The 14649-nt window shown below is 51.1% G+C and overlaps 1 protein-coding gene across 7 annotated transcripts in view; it reads right to left on the reverse strand.

Annotated features, from left to right (window-relative positions):
* The window catches only part of ADCYAP1R1 (ADCYAP receptor type I), an 88120-nt gene that overhangs the window by 48116 nt on the left and 25355 nt on the right, over positions 1–14649 (reverse strand). For 6 of the 7 annotated variants that reach the window (XM_077304779.1, XM_077304777.1, XM_077304776.1 and 3 more), the window contains exon 3: positions 4899–5004. In XM_077304779.1, coding sequence (XP_077160894.1) covers positions 4899–5004 — 106 coding nt within the window. Of the gene's footprint in view, positions 1–4898; positions 5005–5822; positions 5936–14649 lie in introns of those variants that run through there. The other variant, XM_077304778.1, reaches the window with a different exon arrangement.

Below are 14649 nucleotides of genomic sequence, written 5' to 3' on the forward strand. Positions count from 1 at the left end.
CCCACCTCTTCCCGTTACATCTAGACCAGGGGTAGTCAAACTGCGGCCCTCCAGATGTCCATGGACTACAATTCCCAAACTTCAGATGTCCATGGACTACAATTCCCAGGAGCCCCTGCCAGCATTCGCTGGCAGGGGCTTCTGGGAATGGTAGTCCATGGACATCTGGAGGGCCGCAGTTTGACTACCCCTGATCTAGACTGTGTCCTTGGAGTCACATTTCCTATGCTCTTTGTGAGTCAGGACAGAGCGGAGTACAGTTTCCCGGAAGGGTCTCTCGTACCGGGGCGCTACAAAACAGGATTTGGCATGCACGCGTGCGTGTGCGACGGAAGAAGCAAAGGGAAGGAAAACGTCTTGCATTATAGATTACAGAACGATCTGCCGAGCGAGTCGTTTTGCGAATCCTGGGAAGAATGTGACGCATTCAATGGGACGGGAAGGGATGCAGAAGCATTCGCTACGCCCGGCACATCTGTTCTTTGTATAATTCTGCAAACCACCCTTGTAACCCTCCCTAAAATGGCCCCTTTTCTGCAAGAAAACCATTTCTAGCTGGCCCCATGCCTCACATGGGGCAGGGTCTCCCTTGACAACTGCCAAACCCCCAAGCTAAGCCCAGCACAGCCAATAGAAGACTCCTCTAAGAGCAGCCAACAAACTAGAGGATGCTTCAGGATGCTTAGGGCTGATCCTGCATTGAGCAGGGGGTTGGACTAGATGGCCTGTGTGGCCCCTTCCAACTCTAGGATTCTATGATTCTAGAGCCAGGGGCGGAGGCACTGGAGGAGGAGATGGTCTCAGGGGGCAGACATAAATCCTCAGCCAGCAACCAGCACACTGGCGCCTCCGCCTCCGAGCCCTGCCCCCACTCCCAGAGCCTCAGGACTGCCACCAAAGGAAGATGAGGAGGGAGGGACCATCAAGACAGATGGTGCAGTGCCTGCCTAGCAACACAGCACCAGCCTGGCACCAACCCTGAGGATGAGTGCTTGCAGGAGCAAGACTGAGGCAAGTGGCAGGTCACAGGGCGACTAATGTGAGGAGGGGAAGGGCTGGTGATTGTAAGCCGCTGTGATGCTGCATTGGGTAGTAACAGAACATCCTGAAATAAACCAGCTCTTCTTCTTTAAACCTCCTCGAGCCTTATGGGAGAGAGGCAGTTTAGAAATATAACAACAATAACATCAACAGGTTCAGGTGGGTAGCCATGTTGGTCTGAAGCAGCAGAACAAACTTTGAGCCCAGGGGCACATTTAAAACCAACAAAGTTTTTTTCTAGGTGTGAGCTTTCATGTGCACGCTCTCTTGAAATAGGAACGAAATAGGACACGCACTATGAAATAGGAATCATCAGAGTGCAGGTACACGGACAGAGTAAACTAATTGGGTAATATGACCATATATCAGGGGTAGTCAAACTGCGGCCCTCCAGATGTCCATGGACTACAATTCCCACGAGCCCCTGCCAGCAAATGCTGGCAGGGGCTCATGGGAATTGTAGTCCATGGACATCTGGAGGGCCGCAGTTTGACTACCCCATAGACAGTCATGTCAACCTGCTCCCCCCTCCCAAAGTGGCCAATGATGGGCCTGGAGGGGGTGGGAAGGGGAGGGGCTCTGGGTGGGCATGTACACAGCTCTGCTTCCCAACCACATTCTGCACAATTGTGCCACTTCTGGGGTTTCTTGAAGCCCGAAGAATGTTTCGGGGGGTTTCTTATTGGTAAAAAGGATGAGAAAGGCTGCCCTGATCTGTGCTTGAACCCAGGAACTGCGTTGCAAACTCTGACATCTCAAAACGGCCCCCGTGTGCCACTCAACAGGCCATGAGCTTCGGTGTCGCTTGAAGATCAACGGCATGCCAGAAATTGGCAGAAGGCGGGAGTGTGTCTGTTATGTGGGATGAGCAGAGACCAACTGGCGATCGGGTTTTCCTTTGCCAAGCGCCATGGCAGAGACTACTCCACAGCTGTGCCCTTCGAAAAGCACTTTACAGCCTCCAAAAACAACAGGGTCTTACAGCGGCTCTGCTTCAACAAGCAAGAAGCTCCCCTGGTCCTCCTGCAATGCCTCATCGATCTCCCGCCCGTTCACGGCCTTTCTGCGTGCTTTTCTTCATTCCCCCCACTCCTATTCTGGTTGGAGAATGAATTCTTGTCCGGCTTCTGGGCCAACACAGCTGGGGAAGCGCTCCGCCCGACAGATACTGCCTCCCCCGGGGGCAATTCTTCGATTCCACCCCTATTCGATTCCCCATCACCAAAGGAGCCAGAACGTGGGCAGAGATGGGACGCAGAAACGAAATGGCCCTGTCAGCACGACCAGATGGTAATCAAGGGACCAGCTAAACAGGAAACTACAGAAGGGTTCGCAGTTAGTGGGCTGGCTGTAGGTAAACGCGGCGTTCATCAGCCATTTGCACAGCACAGGCGAACGAAGGAATAAAGACGAGGCTGCAGCAATGAGGACAGAAGGCCTGGAGGAAAGGAAGCCAGAGCTGGAAAGGAAGGGACCACACAACGAGCTTTCCCACAATCCTGTGGGTTTAGGACTGTTCGGACACGGGCGAGCCGCTTGCCGAACATTCGGCCGGGACAATCACCTCTTTGAAGCCAGCCACGGTCACTGGGGATCTCGACTTTAAAGATTTGACGGTCGACACACATTTCATAGAATCATAGAGTTGGAAGGGGCCATAGAGGCCATCTAGTCCAACCCCCTGCTCAATGCAGGATCAGCCCAAAGCATCCTAAAGCATCCAAGAAAAGTGTGCATCCAACCTTTGCTTGAAGACTGCCAGTGATCAGCTGAATGCCACTGTTCCTGCTCTTGACCATGGAGGTTCCATTTAGCTACCGTGGTCAATTGACGCTGGGGTGCAAGACAAGTGAAGTAAATAAACAGTTTTTTAGCTCCATTTCTGATCGTTTTAATGACGGAGCCTTTCTCTTGCTCTGAATAGCTTTTTAGATGACCTCTGATGATGAGGTCTGTTTTAATTTGTCCGCAATCTCGCCGGCCCCATAAGGGCAGAAAGGTGGGATCATTTTGGGGAAGAAAGATGGGCTAACAACCTAATCAATATTTTCTGTACCCCCCCCACCCTATGTCCTGCCACAGGAGCCAATGATATGGGGCAGAGCCAGAGTTAAAAAAATCCTAGAGATACAGGTAATTTCTACCAAGCATTATGTAGGAGGATAAAGAAGTGTTGCTCTTTGTAGGATCCGAAACACATTTCCCCTTGCATCTCATTTCTCCCTGACGATTCATTAACTGAATTCCCATGAACCGGTTGACAGCTCTAAAAATACATTTCCATGGCACTGTCTGCGAGGGAAAGCTATCCAAACATTACCTCACCTTTCCTCTTAATGGCCTGGCTGGCATGTTAGAGCTGCCGCCGTAGCAGCCAATTTATAGATGACCAGAGCAAAAGGACTGCTGCTTCCTCCCTGTGTTGGAATAGGCAAGGTCTGCAGTGTGCATATATGAAGAGCGTCCTGCAGGGGGCACTGGAGAAGATACGCATTTAGCATAGTTAAAATAGGAATGTCCCGGTATTTTCGAATAATCTCCTCCAGTTCTCTCCAGAAATCCAGGAGGTCCAAAACTTGAATTCGGCAGCCCTACCCTCATCTGTCACTGATGGCCAGTCCTAAGTGAAGGGGTGAGAGAGACGCTTCTGAGGTCTCCAGTTTGCCTTGCCTCAGTGTTGGGCAGGCCGTGCCTTTCAACAGGACACGGAAGTTCATGCGTGTCTCCGGCCAGGACTCTGCGCTCACCAAAGAAATCTCAGTCCACTGATAGATGGGATTGCCTCCAGGGTTCTCTCGACGGCTGTGTGTCACTGGCTGCCGTGGCAAGCCGCAAGCCACCTCCTTCCTGAATTAATTTTGGAAATGTTCCTCGTTCGACTGGAACGGAGGAGGTGCAGGAGACAAAAGGAAATTCCAGAACTATGAAGGAATGGGATGTGGTGGGAGGGTGGAGAAATCCGTTCAATCCTAAAATATTTATTTTATTTATTTTTTTATCTCTGGCTCGCCCCTCCCGCAAGTGGCTTGTGGTGGGTAACAACGTCCACTATTCCCTCAATCAAACCCCCATTAAAATCTCAATAAAACCCACAGCAATTAAATCCAATATCCTAAACCCCTCCTCCCCACCCACCCAGACAGTGGCACACCTTGGGGGACAGAGACGTACCTGATGACCTGGCAAACCTGGGAGGAGCTCATGATCTTACTTAACCTGGCCTCCACCGGGCAGATAGCTCTGTTCTGCAGGCCCTGCGGAATTGTGACAGCTCCGCCAGGGCCCTCAGCTCTCCCGGGAGCTCATCCCCCCAGGTTGGGGCCAGGACGGAGAAGGCCTGGCCCTGGTCAAGGCCAGGCAGATTTCCCTCGGGCCAGGGACTTTGCTCCTGAAGGAGGGACATTGCCTCAATGCAGGGCGTGCTTCTCTCCCCGCCAGACATTTATGCAAACAAATCCAATCGCTGATGCAGAGCCGAGAACATGTTTCAGGACAGCTTCTCCTTCTCTCACTTCTTGGCATTTTGTCCGGCTCTGTTTATGAGCTGTGTTTGTAGCCTGGCTGCAAGCATCCACAAGCCCTGGGCTGTCACGCAGGTGGCATTTCTCTTCTCCGGCCTCTGCCTCTGGCCTGTGTCTCAGTGCTCTTTGCAGTTTGCTTCTTGGCAGAAAAGGAACAAAACCTACTCTGACTCCCCCCCCCCCCCCCTTTACTGGCTGTTGCATTTAGTAGGCCTGCTTATAATCCAGTCCCATCTGCCCCCCCCCCCCCGCATCTTACCCCTTTCCTCCCCCAGACACTTTATACAGCAACCTCCGGAAGGGGAAGATTTGGTTACTGGCGGCCTTTCAACATACCTGGAGTCGATTCGTTGAGGGGGGCCAGATCCATCATCTTGCGGATGGTCTCGGAGCAGGCCTCTTCCTCCTTTTTAATGAAACAGTTGGGGTGCATGGCGGGGGCCTACGGGAGAAAGCAGAGAACTCGCATGACAATTCCATCGCATGAGGACGGGGTACCAGTGGAGAGTCTGACCACCCGAAAGCCGAATCAGTGGGCTCCAGCCTACAGGAGAAGGCAGAGAACTTGCATTACAATTTCATTGCATCCCATCTGACACAGGGTGCTGGCGGAGAGGCTGACGAATCCGTGAGTTCCAGATCATGTCAAGCCCAAACACTCCCCGGCAGCTTGAAAGGGAGCCCACCAAGGAAGGCAGGAAGTGGCAAACCACCTCTGCCCCCCACTTGCCTTGAAAGCCCCTTGCTGGGTTGTCAAAAGTTGTTCGCAACTGGCTGGTATGCACATAGAACCTGTTTTGGGGAGCCAAGAAAGCTGCCTTCAGAATTTAGCATCGTTACATTAGGAACTTCCTGATATATATATATATATATTTTAAGTACTCTCTGCCTTTTGAGCACATCTCCTCCCCACTCGCTTGCAGAAGAGACAGAATAAATGCAGAACAACAGTTAGACAGGCCTCTCTCTCTGTCTCCTTCCCTCTCACTCTTTATTCTATTATATTCTTTAAGCAGCCGAGGGGCTTTGCTGTCCTGCACATTTAAAACTCTGCCAAACAACAGCCGTCATAATATGAAACCCAGTTCCTTTCTCCGTTTTCTAGGCTCTTTGCCTGCCATTCAGGCCCGCCAATGCTGCCTCCAGCTTCCTGAGCACAATCATTTAGCAGCTGTGCGGCGTAGAACGATCCGGTTAAGTGTGAGTTTCTTTAGGTCGCAAGTTTCCTGATTTGGCTCGCCTCGCCTCGAGGATGTTTACCGCTTTCTGCATGCAATTGAGATGAATTGGTTTCCACTTCCCAGGGAGATGTACAGAGCGCGGTGCAGTGCGAGGGCTAACCCAGAGCCGACACACGCAGAAACACACAAAGAGGTGGGTGGCAAGAAAGGGAAATGCTCTGAATCGAGCTCTCCAAATCTCCAAGGAGGCTGGGAGGGAAAAAATCTGACTGGCGAGAGTCATTGCTGGGGCGGGGAGGGGGGAGGCAGAGTCTGGATCGGAGGAGGCAGCGGCAGCCGAACACGAATTAATCAAAAGGGGAAACAAACTTAGCATGCTGAAGCATTCCAAGTTCTGCCGCATCGTGAGCAAAGACGCTTGCTTGGAAAACAAGCCGCCCTGCTCAGAAGGAAAGAAAAGAGGTTGCAAAATAAAGCCGAGAGCTGGGGGGTGGGGTGGGGGTGGCAAATGCAGATGGAGCTTGTAGAGGTAAACATGTCTGAAGAGATCGGTCATTGCGGCTCAGGGAAAGACTGAGGGCTTGTCTTTCCGCTGGCCAGTTCCTTGCATGTAGATAGCAGAGTGCTCAAGGTGAAGCACGACGGAAGGAAAAACACGTCCTGTTGTGAGTGCAGGTTAGAAAATATCAACCACGATTAAGCGGGCTGCAGGCAGGACTGCACTATAGGAAATCCACCCCTGTCAGGATAACAAAACCAGAGTCCAGGGGCACCTTTAAGACCAACAAAGATTGATTCAAGGTGGGAGCTTTCGAGTGCAAGCACTCGAAAGCTCCTGCCTTGAATCAATCTTTGTTGGTCTTAAAGGTGCCCCTGGACTCTGGTTTTGTTCTGTTGTGCTGTCTCAGACCAACACGGCGACCCACTAGAATCTACCCTGTTTGGGATAGGGAGGGATGGAGAGCTATTCTAGGCGAAACGGTCTAAGATGCAGAGAGATGTTGACATCCTTGCTGTCAAAGGCAGAGAGCCTTCTCGGAGAGGGACCAAGAGTTGTAAAAGGAGGAGGGAGGAGACCACACGCCCCCTGAGGACATCCATCTACCTTCAAAGGGACAGCAACCAAAGATCTGAAAGTAAACAGGAAGTTTAGGGACCTGACTTGACCATCCCAAACTGTCCCGCTTTGGGCTGCATCACTGGGATCAGACTGGCCGGCTTTACAGGCTCTTGCACGGATCCCAGACGCTTTGGGTTTGCTCAAGAAGGCGCGTGCAAACACTTCAGTATGAGTCTTATTATTTCTCATTTGCATCTGCTACAGATTGGGGCGCTTCATGTACGGATGCGATTGGCTGGCCTTGGAGCAACGAATCGGCGCCATCTGGGCTCGCCACAAAGGCAGGCGCCTGAACAGGTTTCCCGCCAGAAAGGGCTTCTGATTGGGCTCTTGTTCCCCACCGTGAATGGATGGCAAATTATTATAATCGCGACATACATCTGGCAGCGAGTTTAAAAAAAAAATCCAAAAGGGATTAAGAGGCCTATTCAGGCCTTGCCACTTCCCAAACAGCCTACTAAATGTGAAGAGTGCTGCAAATGACACGGCGACCAGATGACACGGAGGCGAGCTCGCCAGCCTCACTCTCTCCTACCTACCTCACAGGGTCGTTGTGAGGATAAAACGAAGGGGAGGGGAAGGATGCCAGTTGCTTTGTGTCTCCTTTTGGGGAGGAAGGTGGGGTGTAAATACGTTGGCAGAGTTGGAATACGCCAAGGCTGCTTAAAGAATAAAACAGTTTTTTTTTTAAATTCAGAAGAGAAACAACTTGGTACAGAAAGAGAGGAGAGAGACTGACCTAACTGTTCTAACTGTTATCTGCAATCATTCTTCTGTTCAACTACTGTTCCGGAGGCAAGCAGGGAGGAAGGCTGCTCAAACAAGCAGGAAGCCTGTCATGAATGATGTCATGTGTTCATGCGGAGGATTACAAGTGGGCATGAACACAGCTCTGCTTCCCAACTCTTCTTTTTCAGTAATCTCAGGGCTCTCCCAGCCTCCCCTCCCTCACAGGGTTTCGCTTGTGGGAACAGGAAAGGGAAGGTGAATGGAAGCCGCTTTGAGCCTCCTTTGGGTAGAGAAAAGCAGCATATAAGAACTAACTTTCTTCTTCTCCTTCTCCTTCTCCTTCTCCTTCTCCTTCTCCTTCTCCTCCTCCTCCTCCTCCTCCTCCTCCTCCTCCTCCTCCTCCTCCTCCTCCTCCTCCTTCTATCGCACCCCTTCTGGGGTTTCCCAGAGCCTTGAAGGATGCTTCAGGGGGGTCTCAAGTGTAAAAATGTTAAGAAAGACTGTTCTAGATACATATGAAGGAAATAAAATACAATAAAAAAAATCCTGTGTTTTCCATCTAGGCCGGAAACTCAGGACATAGTCTGGAGAAGCAGAGGAGATCTCTCTGATTGGTCCATTCCTTGTATGTATGTTGAGTTCCTCTCCACTCTCTTTCTTCCACAGATCCTTTTCAGGTGCGTCTGTCGGCATGTTCAACGAGAAGCAAATCTGGCCAGCTGCAGTGGGGCTTCCTCTCCACGACATCTCCTCTCTAAGGGATAGGCTAACTTGCCTGTCCCTTCCCCATATCACGGCTTCGGGATCTGCTGTTCTTGTTCAATAAACCCCCCGAGAAAAGAGCACAGCGCCTGTCCGATTCTAATCCTGCGGACGATGCTTTTACCAAAAAAGAAAACATAGTCGCGTCGTCAGCCATGTGAGATCCCTTTGGGAGGCGAGAAACGGCGCTGCTCCAAAATCAGAGGGGAACGCAAAAGCCCACAGCCCCAAGGAGTCTGCTTGGGGGACACTAAATCAAAAGGCCTCCCCCAGCGTCCTTTGTGGATCCAGCCAGCTCCCTCTTAAAATTTAATGATGTTCACTGCTCTGCAGATCCCTCCAGGGAGCCTAGCTAGGAGAGACTCTTAACAGCCATAGAGAATATAGATCTGCCATAATTTCTCCCAAGTTTTTTTAAAAGGCAAATACGAGAGCAACTCGGCCGAGGACTTATGGACACAGAGGAGGAGATGCCAGCCAGTGCGGAGCCAGCATGGTGCGGTAGTTAAGACTGGCCGACTCTAATCTGGAGAGCCAGCTGGGTGACCTTGGGCCTGTCACGGTTCTCTCAAAGCTTTCTCAGCCCCACCTACCTCACAGGGTAGCTGTCATGGGGAGAGGAAGGGAAGACGATTGTAAGCTGCTTTGAGATTCCTTTGGGAAAACGTGGTATAAAAATCAGCTCTTCTCCTTCTTTAGGACTCCTTCAGGTTGTAAAAAGCAGGGTACAAAACTCAGCTTTTCTCCTTCCTTCTGTAACTAACAGCTGATTTTCAGATGACAAATCATTTCTCCTGGAGAAAATGGCTGGTTTGCACGGAAAACTCTGTGACATGTTCCCTCCCCTCTCCAAGCCCTGCCTTCCCTAGTCCCCGCCCCATCTGGCTCCAGGAATTCCCTAGTCAGGAGCTGGCAACCCCATAGCTCAATGGCAGAGTGCACAGATATAGCCTCAATCAGCTTCGCCTACATTGCCCAAGAATCTTTCTTTGTGCTGAGTTCTACTCCTGCTCAACTCTGCTGCCATGGAAATAATTATTGGGGTTGGGGTGGGGGTGGCCATTGGTTTGAACAGTTTTAGGGTTCTTTGTTTGCAGTGGGGTTTTTGTGGGGGGGGGGCTTCCCAGCTGTCTCTCTCTCTCACACACAAAAATTTATGATGCAAACATACACACTGAAGCTGGGGTCGACAATCTGCTTGCTTTCATCCTTCTGCCCTCGTCCTGAATTGCCGCTCAGCAGGTTGGCGGGTAAAATTTGGGGCTGAAACAAGACCCCATCACTCCTCGCTGCATCACTGGAAGCGACAGCTAGGATTGCACTGCAACTCTGTGCTTTTCCACCATAGAGTATCGGAAGGATCCTAGAATGTCCCACAGTATGATGGTGTCACTTCCTGTCGCCCGGCCAGATGTGATATCACAGAGTTTGCTGGTCAAAGAACCGTAAATAAACTGAACTGAACTGATATCACAGAATCAGGGGATGCCATTCCTCCCCCCCGCATTTCCCTCCCACCACCCTATTCAGCAGTGAACAAAGGTAGCCAGCCTAACTGCCGGCGATCTCAGTTTAATTGCACAGAACAGAGCTAAACATGGGATGACAGACAGCCTTCCTTGGTGGTCTCCCATTTGAGAATTAAGGCAACTGAGAAGCAGAGGTGGTCAACCACTACCTTCTGATCTTCTGATCTTCTCTGAAGGCCTCAGCCTCTTTGCCCTGTTGTTGGACCTCCAGAGGAGCTGGCTGGCCACTGTGTGAGACGGGAGGCTGGACCGGATGGACCCCTGGTCCGATCCATTGTTTCACTGAGGTGATGTTTCGGAATTGGTACGTCCAGGACATTGTGTCACACAGGTCCTGGTTTAGTTTGGGAAGAGACCCACTTTTATTCCTTCTTTCCCCAAGACCATACCGGGAAGAGGGAGGGGAGAGATTGAAAAGGGTCATTGAGAGGAAGAGGCCGTAAGCGAAGCCAATACCGGGCACAGACTTCAGCCTAATTATCCCATTGAAGAGTTTTGAGCAGAGCCATTTCCAACTTGGACAACAGGCATCAACACCGCGGTCTTCTCAGCTCTATTTATTTTTTGAATGGCAATGATTTGAAAAGTCCATTGGTTTCGAAATCCCAGCTGCCAATTCTCCCCATGTCCATTTTTAGTCCAGCTCTTCAAACTGTTCATTTTGATAAAACTCTCTCCCTTTCAAAAGTCCTCTGGGGACACAATTAGAAGGAGATCTTCACAGGACACTGAGACGCAGCCAAGATGAGAGCAGGATAGTTTCAATTTAATTACCAAACCAATTAAAACTTTCTCCCTGGGTGGATTTTGTCATTTTCTTGCTCCACTCAGAGCCAGATAGTAATCAGGGAAGTGTTTCGGCTGATCTTTCTTTTTGGGACTTCCAAAGAAAGCCTCTGAAATGGGAAAGTCAGGTGGTCCAGTTCACATAACCAGGTGGGTCTTTTGCAGAGAAGAAGGGGGGAGGGGTCTGTTGCAGAAGAACATCAGAAGAGGCCTGCTGGATCATACCAATAGCCCATTTAGTCCAGCCTCCTGTCTCACTCAATGGCCAACCAGTCCCTCTGGAGGGCCAACAACAGGGCAGAGAGGCCTTCACCTGGAAAGAACACCAGAAAAACCCTGTTGGATCAGACCAGTGGTCCATCTAGTCCGGGTTCCTGTCCCACACAGTGACTAACCAATTCCTCTGGAGGTCCAACAACAAGGCAGAGAGGCCAAGGCCTTCTCTGGTCAGATCATAAGGAGTGACTAGGCCTCCATCCTGTTCCACACAATATCACCAACCAATTCTCTGGCGGGCCCACAAAAAGACATAGAGACCGAGGCCTTCTCTTTTATAATAACATAAGAAGTGCCCTGCTGGATCAGCTCCTTTGCAGGGGAAGGCCTCGGCCCTATGTGCTGTCGTTGTCTGTCCGTGGTTTGATCCCAGATTTCCTGGGGATTCCTAGAGCTACCCTACATGACATCTAGGGTTGGCCCCGAAGTGATGTAGCAGTGCAGCAGATGTTGTGCCCCCTATTTTCCCACCTGCAATCCTCCTCTTGGTCCTCAGCCACCCTATGACAGATGTTGCCGGTATTCGTGTTGGCAACACTTTAACTAGCCCTGTGCCTCACTCCTTCCTCAAATTCTTGGATCACCAGGTATGGCCAACCCCAGTCCGTGCCCCTAACCACATAGTGGGCAGTCTCTCCAGCAGACCCCAGGGAAGGGTGAGACACACAGGGGCATCGATGCCATAGCTTCAGGCGCACGTCAGACTAATCTCTCCCCGAGCATCAGGGGGCCATCAAGGCAATGCCACCGAAGGCCAAAGGCTCATCCCAATGCAAGCAAACCGCCGAGAGAATCATGACTCCTTGCAATAGCTTCTCCTTCCAACGTGCTGAATCACAGATCTGCCAAGGAGGGCAGGATGACATCAGCCAGTAACATCATCAACCTCGTGTGATCTTTCGGGCTGGTTGTCTTGCAATTGTTTGGAAATGTAGGCCTTGTGGCGGGGGGGGGGGGGGTGCAGGATCATTGTCTAAAAATACCCAACTAGCACCTTCTTTTCTGGTTCTGCTTCCTACGCCCTGACCCCCGCCCCAATGCATCAAAGGGGATATCTGAGCACTGCAAGGTTTTATTTCTGTTTTAGTTGTAATTTCAACAGTACACATGTATCGGTGTTGTGTGATGTGGACCATCCTGAGCCTGCTTGCAGGCTATAAAACCTGGATAGCCCAAGCAAGCCAATCCTGTCAGATCCCAGAATCTAAGCAGAGCCAACCATGCCTTGTGTTGGGATGGGAGACCTCCTAGGATTCGTGTGGCAGTTCCTCCAAGGAACACTAGGGGGCATGACACAGAGTCAGGCATTGGCAAACCACCTCCGAACATCCCTTGCCTGGCTGCCAGCCAATCCCCGGATCTCCTGGCGACTAACCACACCATATGATAAATAATTTTAAGAGACAATGACCCCAGCTGATGACACTATGGAGCTCTTCCAACATCTCCGTGCTTGTGCCGTCTTGGCAGGATCAACACTGGCTCACCGGAACTCAGTAGAGTCCCATCAACGGCTTCCCACCTTCCTCCCTCGAACCCAGATCTTCATCCCAGTTCCAAAAGCTTAACCCCAACACACAGCTGGCTCTCTGGTCATCCCTTACTCGGCAGGGCAGTTAGAAGCCTGCAAGAGGAGGGGAGGGAAGGAGAGGGGGGGGGAGAAGATTTACAAAATGATGATGAACCCAATTTTAACCGCTAGATTCAAGAGGGCCTGGAGGGATCCAGTATCGCTTGGGAATCGCTGAAGGGCACGGAGCATATTTAAAAGCCTCGCTATTCTTTGACCAGACAGCTGGACAGCAGCAGATAAGTGACGCTCCTCTAATTTTTATATATCTTTTCCCATTAGTACAGCCTCCATGGCCCTCTCCTCCTTTCCGACCCCCCAGCCGCTTCCACCGCCTCATTTTGCTGACGCTGCAGGCAAGCCGCTTGCTGATTCGGCAGTCCAAACAAAGCTTATTACAGCCTGGGGTATATTAATAGCCAAATCCGAAATTTCTTTCGGCAGGCTGCTTTCTGTCATTCCCGGCAAGCGTAGCGTTTTGGGGAAGCAGCAGAAACCCCCAATAAAGGGGGGGGCAGCCCTTTCTAAGGTTTCTTGGTTTCTCCCCTTTCTATAGTTTCTTGGTTTCTCCCCTGTTGATGAGGGGTAGTCAACCAGATGTTCATGGACTACAATTCCCATGAGCCCCTGCCAGCATTCGCTGGCAGGGGCTCATGGGAATTGTAGTCCATGGGCATCTGGCGGACCACAGGTTGACTACCCCTGCTGTAGATCACACCACCTAACTGGTGGCCATTGGAGGCTTTTCGCTGGTTCTTGGTCTCCCCTTGGGGCTGTTCTTCTTCGTTTAGAAGACCGGGGAAGGGAGAAGTCAAAAACGACGAGGGAAAGTGACTTGTCGATCTAGTTTCTCCACAGAGTGGTGTACGCGGCTCCCCTTTTCTCCTCACAACAACCCTGCAGGGGAGATCAGGTGGGAAGAGCGACATCCCAAGGTCAAAGCCAGCTGCACAGTCAAGTGGGGATTCGAAGTCAGGTGAGGTCTCCTGGGTCCTCCTCCAAGGCTCTCAGGGCAGTAGACCTGCTATCCCCTTTAATGCTCACAACAACCCTGCGAGGCAGTTCTGGCTGAAAGCAAGCAACCAGTCTAAAGACTCCCCATGATGGAGGAATGGGAATTCGAACCCGGGTCATCGGAAAGGAAGGCTTCCAGAGAACCTGTAGTGAGGATCCATGTATAAAGATGGATATCTCCTGGGCTGATATTTACCTCTCCAGCATTCACAGTGTTCTTTCACACCCTGTTATTAGCACATGAGAGCTTTGTTCACACCTTCTGGGGTGGGGAGAGCTATCATTCTAAACACTGCCTTATTATCCGCGCACTCCAAGCCTGAAGCGCCGATCCTGCGCACCAGAAACCCACCTGACTGAATTACGGCCGGGAGTTAAAACACCTGCAATGCAGTCGGCTTTCAAATGCCGTCCCCAGGCCCTGAGGAGCGGTTGTGACTCACAAATCAAATTCCTTCTCAGGTGCCTTTTGTCATCAGTTAAAAGGGACAAGGACACAAAAGAAAGGTCCGCCCCTCTCCTTCCCTCTGTAATTTCCGTGCCTTGGCTGAGCTTTCCTGGCGAAAATGCCTCCACAGGATCTGGAGCGGCGTCTTAAAGACACGAGGCAGGAAGGAAAACACACCAAGCACCAGAGCGATATTCCTCTATCTGAGGATACAGATATCCGTTTTGATTGGCACCGTAGCGTACCTGGATCCTCACTACGGGTTTTGTGGAAACCTTCTTTTCAGGTGACCTTGGGGAGTAAGACAGGCTGCCAGCCGAAATATGTCAGGGGCTGTTAGAATAGATGGGCCATGCAGAAGTAAAGGAGGGCACAGAAAAACAACGAGACAGTGACTTTGGTCAACCTGGACAACCACGTCAAGCTTCGATCAGGGGAGAGGCAAACCACTGGCTTCAGCTGGTAAAGGAACAGCATTTTCTAATAGCCAGTTTGTTGTAGTGGTTAGGAGTGCGGACTTCTAATCTGGCATGCCGGGTTCGATTCTGCACTCCCCCACATGCAGCCAGCTGGGTGACCTTGGGCTCACCACAGCACTGAGAAAACTATTCTGACTGAGCAGGAATATCAGGGCTCTCTCAGCCTCACCCACCCCACAGGGTGTCTGTTGTG

This window comes from Paroedura picta, chromosome 11 (genome assembly GCF_049243985.1).
Source record: "Paroedura picta isolate Pp20150507F chromosome 11, Ppicta_v3.0, whole genome shotgun sequence".
Taxonomy (NCBI): domain Eukaryota; kingdom Metazoa; phylum Chordata; class Lepidosauria; order Squamata; family Gekkonidae; genus Paroedura; species Paroedura picta.